This window comes from Trichechus manatus, unplaced genomic scaffold, assembly GCF_000243295.1.
Source record: "Trichechus manatus latirostris isolate Lorelei unplaced genomic scaffold, TriManLat1.0 scaffold00013, whole genome shotgun sequence".
NCBI lineage: Eukaryota > Metazoa > Chordata > Mammalia > Sirenia > Trichechidae > Trichechus > Trichechus manatus.
Genome location: NW_004443949.1, coordinates 25,899,048 through 25,920,434, shown reverse-complemented (window position 1 = coordinate 25,920,434; position 21,387 = coordinate 25,899,048). Strand labels below are relative to the sequence as shown.

Genomic DNA, 21,387 nt, shown 5'->3' with positions numbered 1-21,387 from the left:
CCTAAATACTGAATGTTTTTAATTTTCATATATGCGGAGTCTTGGCTTTGCGTCAAACTGTTAGCAGAAGTTTTTTAAAAGAATTGGATTATGGGGAGCTTTCCTTACATCTTTATAAACCTCTACTGTAGTGTTTTAATTTTTATTTAATTAGCATTTTATTTCAATTTTACCTTTATTTCACTAGGGCAGAAGTGTTCTACTTTTACCCTTAGGGGAGATAAATATTTTCATTTTGAAAAAATAAAAATAGAAACAATAATAATATACAGATAATAAAACATAATAAGTAGATAAAGCATCTCTGTTATGGTTCTACTATATTTATTAAGCTCCTTAAATTTATCAAGAAAGCAGATTATGGTTCCTAGGAATTCAAGTGGTTTAAAACTTAATTTTAAAATTAGTCATATATTCGCTTTTAAGTTGACTTTTTCTCATATGTTTAATTCCTTATCTCACCAGGTTGAGCTGAAATGCTGATGAAAATCAATTAATGTAATAATTACTGTAAAAAGTCATTGGGTCATAATTCATTCACGATTTTTTGCAGTGGTTAGAACACATTAGAATTACAGGTTAAAATGTTAATTTATTTTCAATTTTTTGAACTAAATAATAATTTAAAGACATATCAAGGCCGTAAAATATGAGATAATGAAACACACTTCAAATTTGGGAGAGAGACTTGTCTTCATATTATGACATTTCCTTTCAACAAATAAAGCAGATAATACCATATCACTTAATTAAATACTAAGGGGATAGTATAGATGATGCTTTAAGACGTTATGCTTAGCAAAATAAGCCAATTACAAAAGGACATATATTGTATGACCTCACTTATATATAAAGACAAGAAATAGCAAATGTATAGAGACCAAAGTTTATTAGTGGTTACCAGGGGCGAGAGGGAGGAGGGAAAGGAGAACTAAACAGTGATGGGAAAATTGTATTAATTAAGGGTAGAGTTGCACAGCCAATTGTAATTTCTGGCAGTAAGTTGTATACCTGTAAAAAGTTGAATTGGCAAAAGTTGTGTGATAGATATATTTACAACGATGACAGAAAAAAAGAGTAACTGCTGAGGCTGCTTATGTACAAGCAAACACCTCATGGGATTTTGTTCCTTGATTTGGTGGTTTAGGGTCATGGTTTCATGGGACATAGCAGTTAATTGGCCTAATAACATGTTTAGTGCTTCTGTTCTCCCTCCTCCTTCATTGTGTAGTGCCTGGGGTCTTAAAAGCTTGCAAGCGGCCATCCAAGGCTCAGTAATTCTCTATTCACCTAGAGCAACAGAGGAAAAGGGGAGTCAGGAATAGGAGGAGGACATGGAATGTGTTGCTAACTGTCTTCGTGAACAACTGTCTCCTTTACCGTGAGACCAGAAGAAATGGATGGTGCCCAGCTACCATTACTGAACATTTTGATCAAAGATTCCATAGAAGAATCCTGATGAAACGGGGAAAATGCAGAACAGAATTTTAAATTCTCATGGACTCTAGACTTTGTGGAGCCATGGAGGGTGGATGAACCTCTGAAATTATTGCCCTGAGATAATCTTTAAACCTTAAACCAAAAATATCCCCTGAAGTCATCTTAAAACCGAACAATACGGCCATCCAAGTTACAACTAGTGATCTTCCTGTCTGGAGTAAAGGAGAGTGAAGAAAGCAAAGATTCAAGGGAGCAGTTAGTCTGAAGGACTAATGAACCACATGCACACAGCCTATATGACCTCAAGACTAGAAGAACTAGATGGTGCCTGGCTACCACTACTGACCGCTCTGACCAGGATCACAATAGATGGTCCCGGACAAAGCAGGAGAAAAATGTAGAACAAGAAATCAAATTTCTGAAAAAAAGACTAAACTTACTGGCCTGATAGAGACTGGAGGAACCCCCAAGACTATGGCCCTATGTCACCGCTCTGTCTTGGAACTGCAACCATTCCCGGGAACCATCTTCCAGCCAAGCAATAGACCAAACCCGTTGCCGTCAAGTCGATTCCGACTCATAGCAACCCTATAGAACAGAGTAGAACTGCTCAGTAGGGTTTCCAAGGAGCAACTGATGGATTCGAAATGCTGACATTCTGGTTAGCAGCTGAGCTCTTAACCACTGTGCCACCAGAACTCCAAGCAATAGGCAGGTCTGTAATATAAACATAACACCCAAAAAGAACGTCTTCCATAGACAATTATATGAGATCAAAAGGGCAACATTTGCCCAGAAGTAAAGATGAGGAGGCAGGAAGAGGTATTAAAACCAGACAAAAGGAAACAGAGAACCCAGGGTGGAAATGGGGAGAATGTTGACAGTGTGGAGATTGCAGCCAATGTCATGGAACACTGTGTATAATTTTTTGAATGGGAAACTAATTTGCTCTGTAAACTTTCACCTAAAACACAATAAAATATTACAATAAAAATGAACAATAGCTTTACTAGTAAACAAAGTCTACTCTGAGCATTATGCTCTTTAAAGAACTATCTATATGGGATCAAACTGACAGCAGCAACTCGAAAGATAGGAACCTTAGAGGGCAGTGAGTTTATGTTAATAAGGGAAGAACAACTCAGAAGAAGAGGTGAGAATGGTTGCACAACTCGAAGAATGTAATCGATGTCCCTAAATTTTACATGTAGAAACTGTTGAATTGGTATATATTCTGCTGTATATATTCTCAACAACAACAAAATAAAATTTAGAAGGAAAAGAAAAAATACTAAGGGATAAAGTAAGTCTTTTAGGATTACCTGGATCAAAGGCTAAACAGAAACAGGAAGTTAATGAAACTTAAAATGTTCTCAGTAATTAAACTGTTTTTAGACTATATTTTCCCCTTTTGTTTTATCATTTATAGCACATTTGATCAAAAGGTAATAAAGCACATAAATTGTCTTTACATACTGTAACAATCCCTGAGGGAAGAGAATGTTAAACTAATGATTTCAGTATTACATTATGTCTTTTGATACTATAGTATAAGCAATTCTCAACTCAGAACATCTAACCTAGAAGGAATTGTCACACTGAAAAATAGTGACTAGCCTTTTCAACAGTGAAACTCCCATCCTCATTCCTTTTAATGCTTCCATTTTTTGCTACAGCTCCATGACCTTCTGCTTCTTCTTTATCCCTTCCAATCTCGTTTTCATGTATCAGGCACATATCATTTCTGCAAATCACATTTGATCTAGACTTGTGCTGTGTAATATGGTAGCCCAAGCCGCATGTGGCTGTTGAGCACTTAATATGGTTTGACTAAACTGAGAGGTGCTGTAAGTGTAAAATACACACTGCATTTCAAAAACCTAGTACTGAAAAAAAGGTAAAATATCTAATTAATTTTTATATTGATTATATTTTTAAATGATAATATCCGGACATAGTGGGTTAAATAAGATATTAAAATCAGTTTTGCCTGTTTCTTTTTTAAACAGCTTTATTGAAATACAATTCACATACAAGTTACCCATTAGTGTACATTTCAGTGGTTTTTAGGATATTCACAGATACGTGCAACTTTCTTGTTGTTGTGTGCCTTCAAGTCGACTCGACTTATACCAATCCTATATGACAGTAGAACTGCGTCATAGGGTTTTCTAGGCTGTAATCTTTATAAGAGCAGATTGCCAGATCTTTTCTTCCGCGGAGCTTCTGGTGTGTTTGAACCGCAGACCTTTCAGTTAGCAGCTAAGCATTTATTTAATCATTGTGCCACCTTGTGCAGCTATAACCACAGTAAATTTTAGGACATCTTCATATCCTCAAAAAGAAACCCTATACCCTTTAGCTACCACTCCCCTACCACCCTGTTCTACCCTCAGCCCTGAGCAACCGCTAATCTGCCTTCTGTCTCTAAACTTTCGTATGAATGAAATTGTATAATATATGGTCTTGTGTGACTGGCTTCTTTTACTTAGCATAATGTTTTCAAGGTTCATCCAAGTTGTAGTGTGTGTCAGTAGTTCATTCTCTTTTTGTGACCAAACAGTATTTCATTATATGGATTATTCATTATACATTTTGTTCTTTCATTCATCATTTGATAGACATTAAGTTGTTTCCATCTTTTGACAATTATGAATAATGATGCTATAAACATTTGTATACAAGTTTCTGTGTAGACATACGGTTTAATGTTTGTTGGATATATACTTAGGAATGAAATTGCTGGATCATATGGGAACTCTGTATATAATCATTTGAGGAACTACTAGACTATTTCCCAAAACAACTGTACCGTTTTACATTCTCACCAGCAGTGCAGCAGTGTTTGAGGGTTCCAATTTCTCCATATTCTCACCAACACTCAACTGCTATTATCTGGATTTTTTATCTAGTTATCCTAGTGGGTGTGAAGTGGTATCTCGTTGTGGTTTTGATTTGCATCTCCCTGATGACTAATGATGTTGAACATTTTTTAATGTGCTTATTGGCTATTCTTATGTCTTCCTTGGAGAAATATCTGTTCAGATCCTTTGACCATTTCTGTTATTGATTTGTAAGAGTTCTTTATATATTCTAGATACAAGTCCCTTATCAGATATGTGATTTGCAAACATTTTCTTCAGTTCTGTGGGTTTTTATTTCATTTTCTTAATGGTATCCTTTGAGGCACAAAAGTTTTTAATGTTGATGAAATCCAATTTATTTTTTTCTTTTGGTGCTTTTGCTTTTGGTATCATATCTAAGAATCCTTTCACAAGTCCAAGGTCATGAAGATTTACCCCTATGTTTTCTTCTTAGAGTTTTATAGTTTCAACTCATACATACAGGTCTTTGATTCATTTTGAGTTATTTTTTTGTATATGATATGAAGTAAGGGCTTTGTACTATTTTTAATGTGGCTACTGGAAAACATAAAATTACATGTTTGGCTCACATTATATTTCTGTTGGAAAGAGCTGGTATAGACCAGAGGTATCCTTTTTTTTTTCCTTATGAATCTCTATCAGCAAAAAAATAGAGCATACACCCACCAGTATGTGTGTGGGTATATATATATGTATATACTAATATGTATTTATAGATCATCTGCATGCACTACCATATAGATAATATAGTCTGTACATTATAAAACCTATACAGAAAATGAAAACTTACAGATATGTGATATAAAATAAATGTAAGTTCTCACACTTCAAGGGATTATTTTGCACATACCTCCTTTTGGAGACCACTGATCTAGACTGTGACCATATCTTCTAACTGATCCAGTCTTCTTTCTTCTTCAAGCTATCCTGCACACTGCTGCTAGTGGACTTTTCCTCAAGTGCAGATTCGATCATGCCATGCTTGACCAACTTCAGAATAAAATCCAAACTCAGCTTTTCATAGAAAGCCTTTCATCATATATCCCTGCCTAAATCTCTCTAGCTTCAACCCTCATCATGTACCATATGTTTTATCGATCCATACCATACTACTTACAGTTTTCCCCAGCACGTCATCCTTTATCTTGTTTTTACCTTTGCTTATGCCTTTCCCTCTACCCAGAATACTATTTTTCTGCTGCTTTACCAGATTAGTCAGTATTAGTTTTCATTCTTCAGTATGCCCTTTGAAAGCATTTAGCACACTACAGTAATTTTTTTAATTTGCCTATCTTCCTCAGTAGACTGTTAGATCCTCCAGGCAGAAATTGTGTATTCCTAGTGCCTGTGAAGGAGCCCGGGCAGCGCAATGATGAAGCAGTTGCCTGCTAACCAAAAAGTTGGTGGTTCAAACCCACCCAGCAGCTCTGTAGCAAAAAAACCTGACAATTTGCTTCCGTAAAGATTACAGCCAAGAAAACCCTATGGGACAGTTCTACTCTGTCGCATGGGGTTGCTATGAGTTGGAATTGACTTGATGGCACCCAACAACAGCAGTGCTTACAAAGACGGTTTTGTTTTTTGATTTTCTTTTTTTTGGGGGGGGGGTGGTGGTGCAGTGGTTAAGTGCTCAGCTGCTAACCAAAAGGTTGATGGTTCGAAGTACCAGCTGCTCCTAGGAGAATAAACCTGGTGATCTGCTCCCATGAAGATGAAAGCCTAGGAAGCCCTATGGGACAGTTCTGCTCTGCACATAGGATCCATATGAGTCGAAATCAACCTGAGGCACACAACAACATGAAGATTATGAGCTTATAATAAATATTTGTTAAAGGAAAATGTGGATGTTTGTGAATGTTTTGAATGAATTAATGAACACTTCTAATTCAACTTGCTTTTCTGCAGTCATTGATATTAAAGATCAAGAAAACATTGTTAATTTTGTTTTATCATTTTTGTTTCATTGAAGGTATTATAATGAGGAACAATTATATGTCTTGTTTTTGTTGTGTTCTGTGTGTTTAAACATATGTTTTAAAGAAAAAGATTTAACAATGTCATTTTCTACTCTTGGTTGTTTTGTTTGGGGCTAAAAGGGTATTTAAGGGCAACCTGGGAGCCAGCCTTAATACTGTTTCTGATATTTTTATGAGGAAATATGTTCTACTGTCCTTACCACTGGCTTAGAAGTGAATTTTCTAAAATGTGACCCCATTGTACCACAGTGCTTTCCACATTATAACCATTATGCATCTTAAATAACATCAACGCACCTGCTAATAATCACAGCCATTCCCGTCAGCATCAGTCCCTAAAAAGTTTTTTCTCAATAAAATTGTACTATAAGTTTCTAATCAGACCACTGCAGAACATATCTACAAGCAATGTTAAGATACTGTGAGATTACTTTCCATCCATTTAGAATGGGCTTTTCTCACTCAGAATCCCCCAACCAAAATTCGGAGAATTCTTGTTAAAAGGACGTGTAATCCTGATGTTAAGGCTTACGCACCAACATACCAAGAACTACTTGTACTCAGTGTTTTGTGTCCTAGGACATTTTCCATTGTTAAGAGGTTTTTCCATATTTGCATAAGACCATTAGACAATTCCCAACGAAACAAAAAGCACCCAAACCAAACGAACAATTTAATATTGTTATACTTGATGTCTTCAAGTCATTATCTTCTTCAGAATGTTAGTAATCGGTGTCCTTTGCATCTCATTATTTTCTTACATCCCTCAGTCTTCTATTTCATCTCATCAGTTTCTGTGTAGTTGTATTTGCTTGTGTTAATTGTTCTGTACATGGAATATTACACAAATAATATTGTATCCCTTCAGCATACATTTATGGAGAAAGTACTATGTACAAAAGACCCTAATGCTAAAGTTCTGTGGCAGACAGAAAAATGAAAATACTTATTCCTAAAATATATGAAAAATGAGAATGAGAATATAAATGAAGATAACACCAAGTTTTTAAAATTAACCTGATAAAAAACAGAGTTAATGATATAAAATACTGGTGTTTGCAGACATCTAATAGAATCAACAGATTTTTAAATGTAAAAATAATGCAAAGTTAGCATTAAGGTATATTTTATTTGTAGAGACCTTACTATTTTAGGGTCAAATTTGAGAGAGCTTTGTATATTTGGATTAGGAGTGAAAAATAGAATAGCCATAAATTGTAAATACCTTTAAAATTTGTGGTTCACCTGGGCTGGGGTAGGAGGCAGAAGGGGAGACGGTAGGGAATTATTGCTAATGGGTGCAGAGTTCCTTTTGAGGGGTAATGAAAATGTTCTAAAATTAGATTAAGGTGATAATTATACAACTTCATAATAAAAAATGCTGAATTGAACATTTTAAATGGGTAAACTTTATGGTATATAAATTACACATCAGTAAAACTTTTTACTCCATGACAATTTTTAAAAAAGAATGATTGTCAAAAAACAGGAACTGTGTGTCTTTTCCATCTCTAACTTCAGATGATTATTAAGGCAAAATTATTTGCCCATTGAAAGAACAGACTTAGATTTGAGGGAATCTAAACACGCCATTCAATTCATTATATAAACTTTTCCCAAAACTCATCTTTTTCATTTGGAATAATGAGTTCTTAGAGATAGATGTGTATTCTGTTTTCAAGGTTTTTTTCTACATTCCTTTGTGTTAGGAAATATAAAAGATACAGCAGAATTGTTTCTGTCCTACAGTTTTATTTTGAGTGAAGATCTTTTCTTGTTATTGTAAAATGTCTTGTCTTCCCTATTCATGGATTAGATTAATAGATTTAACCCATGTAGATATAAATACATAAAAATGTGATAAATAAGAAATTTTTAAGTTCTTAGAAATTACAGAGAAGGTTTTTGGAGCAGCATTTCTTCTTGACATTATTAGCAGCTCTTGAAAAAATTATGCCACTTCTTTTTCCAGTAGTTAAGAGGAATGATTTTATAACTGAATCTTTTTTTTTCTTAAAACATATTCTTAAAGTTTAATTGGGACATTTCACATTTAATATGATTTTTAAATTTTAAATATTACACTTAGTACAATAAGTTATAGTAATGCAGAGCATCCAAAGAAGTGATTTCTTTCAGTATGGAGTCTTTGCCCTTAGTATAGACATTCCCCAGGTTTCATAAATCTTGTCCATCTCCACTTTCAATAGAAAATCTATTCAATTGTGTGTTGTCTCTAAAATGCATTATATTGTCAGAGGTAAACACTGATGTTTTTCAAAGTGTAAGCTTATTAATGTTCATAATATTTCAACTAATTGCCTGATTTGTTTGTAATTGGGAAATTTTTATACAAGTTGGGGAAAAAACAGCAAATTGCTGTCTTCTGGTCTTTTTGAGCAACTATAATCTAACTTTCTACTTTTATAGCAAGGACTAGAAACCATTACTGCCGTAATCAATATATCACAGTTAGGTTATTATGGAGATTTTAATGTTACTTTCAAAATTTCTGAGCCGTTTGAGGGTATTAGTCTTCTACTGACATCTGAAAATGTTATTTGACTATATTTTTTGTTAGTATTTAAGCATTATTAGGCAACGGTAAGTCAGTTTTCAAGCACACAAACACATTTTGAATATTTTAGACAGCGTTTCACTTCTGTAAGCATTAATTTTCTCATTTCATTGGCCTAGTGTCCACTTGGCAAGAAGAGTGCTTCAGTTAGAAAAACAAAACTCGCTAATTTTAAAAGACCTGGAACATCAAAAGGACCAAGGAACACAGCTTTCGCAAGAGGTAAATAATTTAAACAAAAGAAACACAAAGAATCACAGTGTTCAGTTTAATTCTTTATAACTCCTTTGAGTATTTTCTGAGCAGTTTTAAAATAAGCTGTTTGCTAATGTAAAATGATTTCACAATTTATAAACCTAAATTAATGTTAAAGCCTTATAAAACAACTTATAGTGTATGGCAAAACTAAGATCAAAAGAGAGATTAATTTGCTGAGACTAAATATAAATGCAGACTAGACAGACACAGCTTTGATTTCTGAAAATATCAACTGGCAAAACAAGTTTGGCAATTTTTAGTGGCATTTTAAATTTTTGACTAATACCTTATTTTTTAAATAGGTTTACTCTTTGACTTCTGTGTTTGATGAAACCAATTATCTGTTAAACACACTGTACTTGGTATACACTTAAGCTCTCACATTCTTTGGTATGTGATAGCTCCTAAATTGTATTTATTTTTAAAAATCAGTTTTATATTTCTTATTTTCATTAGCCTTATGTCATTTAAAGAGTATATGTATATATGTATACATTTTAATTGGTATTTTGAATTATTAATTCAACATCTAACTACATTTTTCTGTACTTTTGAAATCCAAGTCATAAAACAATTAAAGTCAAAGATGCCACCTCAGTGCCTTTTATTTCCTGAGCTTCAGCATGCTAAGTTTTTCTGTGTTGATATTTAAAGATTTTGGATTTTATTATAGTAAAGGAATTTTAAAAGATATTATATATTAGATACTACAGATACATACCATGTATTCTTCATTTTCTTAAGGACCAGTTCATATTTGTCTTTAGAGTATCTTCTATTAAAGTACTTTCAATACTATAACATTAGGAAGATCTTCATCCTCAAATTTCAAAAGACTAGAATTATTTTTTATTACTATAGTGCCTAGCACATAGTTAACTCTAAGGGTGGCAGCAGTGGTGTGCTGATAAATGTTAACAGCCAGCTCTCTGGGCAGGTGTATAATGCAGGGCTCTGATTTACTTATGTATGTGGGATAAATATTCCCATCATGGCTGATTTCAGTCTGCCAACATAACATCACTGAATGCAGAGTAGAGATGCTCAGCAGCACAGCATTACATACAGTTTCCACTGTACAGATATAATAAATGTACATAAACTCAAGAGCATAGATGATATTAAAATGTAATAAAATAATTAAAAATTGATGAGTTTGTATTTATTCCCTTTTTTAATATAATTAATTTTAAATTTAAATAATTTAATATTCAGTAATGGTTATGTTTGACAACTAGCTCACAAAGTTCCCAAAAATAGTTAACTCTCACAAACTGCTACAAGCCAGCTTCAGCACACCACTGGGTAGAAGGAAGCATGGAATAAATAAATGAGTAAAGAAACAAATAAACCTCTATTTTCTAGTGTATTATAGATTTTGGTGCAAACAGCTAAGCGCTCAACTACTAGCCGAAAAGTTGGTGGTCAGACCCACCCAGAGGCACTTCGAAAGTCAGGCCTGGTGATCTGCTTCCGAAAGTTCACAGACTTGAAAACCCTATGAAGCAGTTCTATTCTGTACACGTGGGGTCTCCATGAGTCAGAAGTGACTCAGTGGCAGCTAACAACAACAACATGCTGGTTTTAATTTCATGATAACCTATCAAAAACATTTTTAAAATAAAATAATAAAGATATATAGAGACTTGTATACATGTTTATATATTATTTAAAAAAAAAAAAAAAACCTGCCTTCCTGAGCACTTCAGTTAATTAAAAATGAGAATTTAAATCTGCATAACACCTATATAAATTATAGGGAGGAAATGTATGAAATTAAATGCTGTAGTAATAAAGTATAATTAACTTTGAAGCTTTTTTAAAATAAGCTGTTTGCTTACATTGAGAAAAAGCCTAATTTTTATGATGTGAAATGATACTTCAAATTTGCTTTAAAATATTCCCAAAAGGGGGAGGGGAGGACTCAATAGATAAAATAAGAACTGTAAAATGTTGATAATATTTGCATTCAGGTGATGGGTACATACAGATCACTCATATTATTCAATTCTGTACTTTAGTGTATGTTTGAAAATTGTTCATAATAAAGTATTTTTGAAAAGGATCAGTAGCCCTCTATTAAAGAAGTTTTGCAGAGTGTAATACATAACTACCCTTAAGATTAAAAAAAAGTACTATACTTTGAAATATTCCATAGTTAACTGTTTTCTGCCTTATAAAATTATATTGCTTAAATTGAAAGTAATTATATAAACTAATTAGCTGAAAGATAATACTATTAGATTGATTTCTTTTGTAGCAGTAGACTCTTCATAATAGATGGTGAAAAAATAGAGAAGGAAATTCTCTCAGGTTCTGTATTCTTTGAAGCAGGTTGAATATTTAAACCAGCTTGGAGTTCTCAAGAATTATACACAAGAGAAACTCAAATAACTCATGGTCAAATTACCATAAAGTTATATGCTATTCAGAATATGTCTGAGGTTATATATAAATGCGCTTCTAAAATGAGAATGCTAAATAATATTCAAAGTGAAAATACTGTTTTTAACAGCATTATTGCAGTATAATTGACATACCATAAGCTGCATATACTTTAAGTGTACAATATGATAACTTTTGACATATGTATATACTCATGAAATTATTACCAAAATGAAGATAATGGACACATACATCACCCCAGAAGTTTCCTCATGCCCCTTTGAGATTCCTCCTCCCCACCCTTCCCCACACCCTATTCTAGTTCCAAAGCAACCACTGGTTTGCTTTCTGTTACTATAGTTTACATTTCCTAGACTTTTATATAAATGGAACCATATTTACTCTTTATCTGTCTTCTTTTACTCTGTATGATTATTTCTAGATTCAACCATAGATCATTCCTTTTCATTGCTCAGTAACATTCCATTGTCTGGATATACATTTTATCCATTCACCTGTTGATGGCATTTAGGTTATTTCCAGTTTTTGCCTATTACAAATAAAGCTGATACGAACCTTCATGTACAGTTCTTTGTATGAGCTGTGCTTTCGTTTCTCATAGCTAAATACCTAGGAGTGGAATGGCTAGATCATATGACAGAGGTATGTTTAACTTTTTAAGAAACAGCCAAACTGTTCTCCAAAACAGTTGTACCATTTTATATTCCCATCAGCAATTTATGAAAGTTCTAGTTCCTCTACAGCCTTGCCAAGCTTGATATGGTCAGTCTTTTTCATTTTAGCCATTCTAATAGATGTGTAGTGGTATCTCATTGTGGTTTTAATTTCCCTTTCCCTAATAACTAATGATGTTGAGCATCTTTTCATGTGCTTCTTTGCCCTCTGTTTACCTTCTTGGGAGAAGTGCCTGTTGAAAGTTTTTTCCCATTTATCAGGTTGTTTGTCTTCTTACTGAGTTTTGAGGTTTCTTTATGTATTCTAAGTACAAGTCCCCTATATGGTTTGCAAATATTTTCTCCCACTTTGTAGCTTGTCTTTTCATTCCCTTAACAGTGTCTTTAGAAGAGCAGAAGTTTTTAGTTTTCACTACATTCAATTTATTAGTGTGTTGTTTTATGGGTTACATTTTTGGTATTATATCTAAAATATTTAGCCTAACCCAGGGTCACAAGAGTTTTTGTCTAAGTTTTCTTCTAGATGTCTTACAGTTTTAGGTCTCCATTCTACTTTTAATTAATTTTTTTAATAAAATACAAGATGTAGATTGAAATTAACTTATTTGCACATTGAAACCCAATTGTTCCAGCATCCTTTGTTGAAAATCAATTCATCATTTATGTATGAATCTATTTCTGTTCTGTTCTAGTGATCTATTTGTCTATCATTATGTCAATACCACACCATCTTGATTGCTGTAGATTTATAATGTCTTGAAATCAGGTAGCGTCGATCCTCCAACTCTGTGCTTTTTCAAAGATTTTTCGCTTTTCTCTGTCGTTTGCATTTCCATGTGAATTCTAGAATCTGTTAATTTCTTCAAAAAAAACCTGGATGTATTTTTTATTGGAGTTGCATTTTTTTACAGATGAAATGAGGAGGATTGACATCCTAACAGTATTGATATACAGGTAAAATAGGTCTTCCTTAATTTCCCTTAGTAGTGTTTTTGTTTTTATTTTATTTTTTGTAGTTTTCAGTGTCAAAGTCCCGCATTTTTTAATTGATGTTAGCATGGTATATCTTTTTCCATTCTTTTAACTTATTTGTGTCTTTATAATTGAAGTGTGTTTCTTGTAGACAACATACAGAGGTTGAGTCTTGCTTTTTAATCCAGTCTGATAAAATATGGCTTTTAATTGATGTTTTTAGAACATTTGGATTTCGTGTGTTTATTGTCATGGTTATTATTCCATTTTATCTCATTGTTAGCTTGTTGGCTATAACCTTTTGTTTTATTACAGTGATTCTTTAGCTTTATAGTTTATATCTTTAACTTATCACTGTATATCTTGAAGTGATAATATACCACTTCATATATAGTATAATAACTTTATAACAGTATACTTCCATTTGTCTGTTCCCAACTTATGTGCTCTTGTTTTCATCCATTTTATTCATAAAACCAAACCAAACCTGTTGCCGTCGAGTCGATTCCAACTCATACCAACCCTATAGGACAGAGTAGAACTGCTGCATAGGGTTTTCAAGGAGCAGCTGGTAGATTTGAACTGCCAACCTTTTCATTAGCAGCTGTAGCTCCTAACCACTGGCCATTACACATGTTATAAACCCCACATTACACTGCTATTATTTTTAGTTTAAACAGCTGATAATATTTTAAAGAGATTTATAATATGATGAAAAGGTATTATTATTTAACTAAATAGTTACCATGCCTAATGCTCTTTATTCCTTTTGTATATCCAAAGTTCACATAACATAAAATTCACCATCTTAACCATTTTAAAATGTGCTATTCAGTGGCTTTTAGTACATTCAGAATGTATATAACCATCACCGCTATCTAGTTCTGGAACATTTTTATCACCCCAAAAGGAAACCGTGTACCCATTAAGCAACCACTTCCACTCCCTTTCCTCATTCCCCTAACAACCACTAATCTGCTTTCTGTCTCTATAGATTTGCCTATTCTGCATATTTCTTATAAATGGAGTCACACCACATGTGACTTTTTGTGTCTAGGTTCTTTCACTTAGCATAATGTTTTCAAGGTTAATCCATGTAGCATGTATCAGTACTTCATTCCTTTTTATGGCTGAATAGTACTTTATTATATAGATACACCATGTTTGTTTATCCATTCATCACTTGACAGACACTTGGGTTTTTTCCACCTTTTGGCTATTGTGAGTAGTGGTACTATGAATATTTGTGTACATGTTTTTGTTTAAAAGCCTGCTTTCAGTTCTTTTAGGTATGTATATACCTAGGACTGGAATTGCGAGGTCCTGTGGTAATTCTGGAAACCATGGTGGCAGAGTGGTTAAGAGCTACAGCTGCTAACCAAAAGGTTGGCAGTTTGAATCCACCAGGCTCTCCTTGGAAACCCTATAGAGCAGTTCTACTCGGTCCTATAGGGTCGCTATGAGTCGGAATTGACTCGACAGCAGGAATTTTGTTTTTTTATGATAATTCTATATTTAACTTATTGAGGAACCACCAAACTATTTTCTACAGGGGCTGCATCATTTTGCATTCCTACCAGCAATGGATGAGGGTTCTAATTTCTCCACATCCTTGCTATTTTCTGATTTTTGTTTTGTTTCAGTTTCTATCCATCCTAGTGAGTGTTAAGTATTATCTCACTATGATTATGATTTGCCTTTCCTAATGACTAATGATATTAACCATCTTTTCATGTGCTTATTGGTCATTCATATATCTTCTTTGGAGAAATGTCTATTCAAGTCCTTAGCCCATTTTATAATTTGTCTGTTGCTCTTTTTGTTACTGAATTAGAAAAACTTTTTTTTTATCAAAATATTTAGATAAATTATACATTTTACTTTTTATTTTAGTTTACATTTTTTTAATTTTATTTTTACTTTTTTTTAAATAGTGCTTTAAGTGAAAGTTTACAGCACAAGTTAGTTTCTCATACAAAAATTTATACACACATTGTTATGTGACCCTAGTTGCTCTTCCTATACTGTGACAGCACATTCCTCCTTTCCCCCTCAGATTTCCCATGTCCATTCAACCAGCTCCTGTCCTTTTCTGCCTTCTCATCTCACCTCCGGACATGAGCTGCCCCTTTGGTCTCATGTATCTGCTTGAGCTACTAAGCATACCCTTCACGAGTATCATTTTATGTCTTATAGTCCAGTCTAATCTTTTGTCTGAAGAGTTGTCTTCAGGAATCGTTTTAGTTTTGGGCTAACAGAGATTCTGGGGGCCATGTCTTCCAGTCCCTCCCGTCTCGGTCAGACTATTAAGTCTGGTCTTTTTGCTAGAATTTGTGTTCTGCACCTCACTTATCTCCTGCTCCATCAGGGACTCTCTGTTGTGTTCCCTGTCAGGGTAGTCATTGGTGGTAGCCGGGCACCATCAGGTTCTTCTGGTCCCAGGCTGAGGGAGTCTCTGGCCCTTTCTGTCTCTTGGGCTAATATTTTCCTTGTGCCTTTGGTGTTCTTCATTCTCCTTTGCTCCAGGTGGGTTGAGACCAATTAATGCATCTGAGATGGCTGCTGGCTAGCTTTTAAGACCCCAGACGCCACTCACCAAACTGGGATGCAGAACATTTTCTTACCTTTGGTGTTCTTCATTCTCCTTTGCTCCAGTTGGGTTGAGACCAATTAATGCATCTTAGATGGCTGCTGGCTAGCTTTTAAGACCCCAGACGCCACTCACCAAAGTGGGATGCAGAACATTTTCTTAATAAACTTTGTTAACGCCAATTGACCTAGATGTCCCCAGAAGCCATGGTCCCTGGACCTCCGCCCCTGCTAGTCTGTCCCTCGAAGTGTTTGGTTGTGTTCAGGAAGCTTCTTAGCTTTTGGTTTAGTCCAGTTGTGCTGACTTCCCCGTATTGTGTGTTGTCCTTCCCTTCACCTAAGATAATTCTTGTCTACTCTATAGTTAGTGAATATCCCAAACCCTCTCTCCCCACCCTCGTAACCATCAAAAAACATTTTTTTCTGTTTTTAAACCTTTCCTTGAGTTCTTATGATAGTGGTCTCATATAATATTTGTCCTTTTGCAACTGATTAATTTCACTCAGCATAATGCCTTCCAGATTCATCCACGTTATGAGATGTTTCATGAATTCATCGTTGTTCTTTATTGTTGCGTAGTATTCCATTGTGTGAATATACCATAGTTTGTTTATCCATTCCTCCGTTGATGGGCACCTTGGTTGTTTTCATCTTTTTGCTATTGTGAACAATGATTCAGTGAACATGGGTGTGCATATATCAATTCGTGTGACAGCTCTTATTTCTCTAGGACATATTCCAAGGAGTGGGATTGCTAGATCGTATGGTACTTCTATTTCCAGCCTTTTAAGAGAGTGCCAAATTGATTTCCAAAGTGGTTGTACCATTTTACATTCCCACCAACAGTGTATAAGTCTAACAGTCTATCCACAACCTCTCCAACATTTATTATTTTGTGTTTTTTGGATTAATGCTAGCCTTGTTGGGATGAGATGGTATCTCATTGTAGTTTTGATCTGCATTTCTCTAATGGCTAATGATTGTGAGCATTTCTTCATGTGTCTGTTAGCCACCTGAATGTCTTCTTTGGTGAAATGTCTGTTTATATCCTTTGCCCATTTTTTAATTGGGTTATTTGTCTTTTTGTTGTTGAGGTTTTGCAGTATCTTATAGATTTTAGAGATTACACCCTGATTGGGTTTGTCATAGCCAAAAATTTTTTCCCAGTCTGTAGGTTGTCTTTTTACTCTTTTGGTGAAGTCTTTTGATGAGCTTAAGTGTTTGATTTTTAGGAACTCCCAGTTACCTAGTTTCTCTTCTGGCATTTTGTTCATTGTTACTTATGGCTTGTATTCTGTTTATGCCATGTATTAGGGCCCCTAGCATTATCCTTATGTTTTCTTCCATGATCTTTATCATTTTAGATTTTATATTTAGGTCTTTGATCCATTTTGAGTTAGTTTTTGTGCATGGTGTGAGGTATGAGTCTTGTTTCATTTTTTTGCAGATGGATATCCAGTTATGCCAGCACCATTTGTTAAAGAGACTGTCTTCTCCCCCATTTAACGGACTTTGGGTTTTTGTCAAATATCAGCTGCTCATAGGTGGATGAATTTATGTCTGGATTCTCAATTCTCTTTCATTGGTGTATGTATCTGTTGTTGTACCAGTACCAGTACCAGGCTGTTTTGACTAGTGTGGTGGTATAATAGGTTCTAAAATCAGTTAGTGTGAGGCCTCCCACTTTGTTCTTCTTCTTGAGTAATGTTTTACTCATCCGGGGCCTCTTCCCTCTGCTTATGAAGCTGGTGATTTGTTTCTCCATCTCCTTAAAAAATGCTGTTGGACTTTGGATCGGGATTGCATTGTATCTGTAGATCACTTTGGGTAGAACTGACATTCTCACAATATTGAGTCTTCCTATCCATGAGCAAGGTATGTTTTTCCACTTATGCAGGTCTCTTTTGGTTTCTTGCAGTAACGTCTTATAGTTTTGTTTGTACAAGTCTTTTACGTCTTTGGTTAGATTATTCCTAAATACTTTATCTTCTTGGGGGCTGTTGCAAATGGTATTGATTTGGTAATTTCCTCTTTGAAGTTCTCTTTGTTGGTATAGAGGAATCCAGCTGATTTTTGTACGTTTATCTTGTATCCTGATACTTTGCTGAAATCTTCTGTTAATTCCAGTAGTTTTCTTGTGGATTCTTTGGGGTTTTCTGTGTATAAGAGCATATCATCTGCAAATAGAGATACTTTTATTTCTTCTTTACCAGTTTGGATGCCGTTTATTTCTTTTTCTAGCCTAATTGCTGTGGCTAGGACCTCCAGCACAATGTTGAATAAGAGTGGTGATAAAGGACATCTTTGTCTCATTCCGGTTCTCAAGGGGAATGCTTTCAGATTCTCTCCATTTAGGATGATGTTGGCTGTTGGCTTTGTATAAATGCCCTTTATTATGTTGAGGAATTTCTCTTCTATTCCTATTTTGCTGAGAGTTTTTATGTTGAATGGGTGTTGGACTTTGTCAAATGCCTTTCTTGTATCAATAGATAAGATCATGTGGTTCTTGTCTTTTGTTTTATTTATGTGATAGATCACTTTGATTGTTTTTCTAACGTTGAACCATCCCTGTATACCTGGTATGAATTCCACTTGGTCATGGTGAATTACTTTTTTGATATGTTTTTGAATTCTATTGGCTAGAATTTTGTTGAGGATTTTTGTGTCTATGTTCATGAGGGATATTGGTCTGTAATTTTCTTTTTTTTGTGGTATCTTTACCTGGTTTTGGTATCAGGGTTATGCTGGCTTCATAGAATGAGTTTGGGAGTATTCCATTCTTTTCTATGTTGACTCTTCTCTGAAAGTTAGGTAGAATTCTCCAGTGAAACCGTCAGGGCCAGAAGAGTTCTTTATATATTCTGTATGCTAAACCCTTATTAGATACATGATTTGCAAATATTTTCTCCCATTCTGTGAATTGTCTTTTCATTTTTCTTAATTGTGTGGCCTTTGATTCACGAAAGTGTTTTATTTTGATGAAATGCAATTGACCTGTTTTTTCTTTCTGTTCCTTGTATTTCATCTTTGTTTTTTGTTTGAGTATTTTTTATTGAAATGAAATTCATATAACATAAAGTTAGCCGTTGTAAAATGGACTACTCAGTGACATTAGTACATTCACAATGTTGTACAATCACCACCTCTTTCTAGTTCCAGAACATTTTTATAATCACCAAATAAAAACTCCATGTCCGTTAAGCAGTTAATACCCTTTCTCCCCAGCCCCTGGCAAACACCAGTCTGCTTTCTGTTTTTATGGGTTTACCTATTCTGGACATTCATATAAATATAATCATATAATATGTAACCTTTTCTGTCTAGCTTCTCTTATTTAGCATAATTTTTAATAGTTTATTTTTGTTGTTATTGAGAATATACACAGCAGAACATAAACCAGTTCCACAATTTCTACATGTATAATTTAGTGACATTGATTACAGTCTTCGAGCTGTGCAACCATTCTCACCCTCCTTTTCTGAGTTGTTCATCCCACATTAACGTAAACTCCTGCCCCCTAAGTTTCCTATCTAATCTTTTGATATGTTATCAGTGTGATCTCATATACATAGATCTTAAAAGAACACAATGCTGGTGGCAGACATTCTTTACTAGTTAAGCTAAACTATTGTTTGGTTTTAAGAAGACTTCAGGTGATATTTTTGGTTTCAGACTCACTGTTTAAAGATTTTATCAAGAGAGTACTTTCAGGGGTTCTTCAGACTCCATGGCTCCAAAAAGTCTGGGTTCAATACTTAGTATAATGTTTTGAGGTTCACCCAAGTTGTGTGTGTCAGTACTTCATTCCTTTTTATGACTGGCTAATGTTCCACTGTATATACCATAATTTGCTTGTCCATTCATCCGTTGATGGACATTTGAGTTGTTTCCACCTTTTAGCTATAGTAAATAGTGCTGCTATAAACATTCGTATACAAATTTTTGTTTGAACATCTGTTTTCAGTTTCTTGTGTACATACATAGGAGTGGAATTGCTGGATCCACATTTGTTTTTGAAAGATGTTTTCCATTGATGAAGAATATAAGGTAGACCTTTTTTTTCTCTCTTTCTGTTTCAGTACTTGAAAGATGTTGATCCACTGTCTTATAACTTGTATTGTTTCTGCCAAGAAATCTGCTGTCATCCTTATCTTTGTTCCTCTCTTGGTAATGTGTCTTATTTCTCTGGCTGTTTTTGAGGTTTTTTTCCTTCACTGACTTTAAGGAATTTGATTATGATGTAGCTTTCTGTCAGTTTCTTTATGTTTCTTTCCTGTGCTTGGGTTTCATTGAACTTTTTGAATAAGTGAGTTCATCAAATTTGGAAGTTTTTGAGCCATCGTCTCTTAAAATATTTTTTGGGGGACTCCAGTTAGATTTATACTGTATTTTTGTGCAAATAACATGTTCCTTCTACTTTTGTATGCCAACCATGCCCTCCGTCCTCGAGTTATTTTCATAAGCACCACTGTGCCAATTTTTCTTACATGTTGCTGTAAAAAAAAAAACTTAGCATATGTACTGAATCAAAATACCTCACAGAAGGAGGGCATGGTTGGCAAACAAATATAGACGGTATGTGTTATATGTGTAAAAATACAGTACTAGGCTTTTTGAAGTTTTCCTGCAACAGAGCAAATGATGTTCTGTTTATGTTTTTTTTTAATCTTTTTTCTTTTATTCTGCATAATTTCTCTTGCTATATCTTCAGATTCATTAATCTTTTCTTCTCTGATACATAATCTGCTGTTTTTACTATCCAGTGTATTTTTCATTTCAAATATTATAGTTTTCATCTCTAGAAGTTTAATTTGGATCATTTTTTCTCTTTAAGTATCTACTTAAAAGTTTTAATCTTTCCTCTATTTTCTTGAATATACTAAATAAATAACAGTAACTGTTTTAGTGTCCCTATATGCTAATTCCATCACCGTTTGTCAGTTTGTGTACTGTGGTGGCTTACATGTTGCTGTGATGCTGAAAACTATGCCACCAGTATTTCAAATACAAGCAGGGTTACCCATGGCGGACAGGTTTTAGCAGAGCTTCCAGGCTATAATGAAAGACCTGGCTGTCTACTTTTAAAAAAATTGACCAGTGAAAACGTTATGAATAGCAATGGAATATTGTTTGATATAGTGCAGAAGACAAGCCGCTCAAGTTGGAAGGTACTCAAAATACAACTGAGGAAGAGCTGCCTCCTCAAAGTTGTCAACCTTAATGATGTGGATGGAGTAAGCTTTCAGGACCTTCATCTACTGATGTGACATGACTCAAAATGAGAAGAAACGGCTACCAACATCCATTAATAATTGTAACGTAGAATGTACAAAGCATGAATCTAGAAGAATTGGAAGTTGTCAAAACTGAAATGGACCACTTAAAGGTGAATATCCTAGTGAGCTGAAATGGACTGGTATTGGCCATTTTCATTCGGACAATCATATGGTCTACTATGCCAGAAATGACAAATTGAAGAGGAATGGCATCACATTCATAGTCAAAAAAAGCATTTCAAGATCTCTTCTGAAGTACAGCGCTGTCAGTGATAGGATAATATCCATATGCCCCTAAGGAAGACCAGGTAATACAACCATTATTCAAATTTA

The 21,387-nt window shown here is 34.4% G+C and overlaps 1 protein-coding gene across 4 annotated transcripts in view; it reads left to right on the top strand.

Moving 5' to 3' along the window:
- Positions 1-21,387, top strand: part of PIBF1 (progesterone immunomodulatory binding factor 1) — a 264,067-nt gene that overhangs the window by 131,178 nt on the left and 111,502 nt on the right. For 3 of the 4 annotated variants that reach the window (XR_002823191.1, XM_023726735.1, XM_023726736.1), the window contains exon 14: positions 8,999-9,101. Coding sequence is in view for 3 of the 4 variants with exons in the window: in XM_023726735.1 (XP_023582503.1) it covers positions 8,999-9,101 (103 nt within the window). In the remaining variant the exon portion in view is untranslated. Of the gene's footprint in view, positions 1-8,998; positions 9,102-13,128; positions 13,157-21,387 lie in introns of those variants that run through there. The other variant, XM_023726737.1, reaches the window with a different exon arrangement.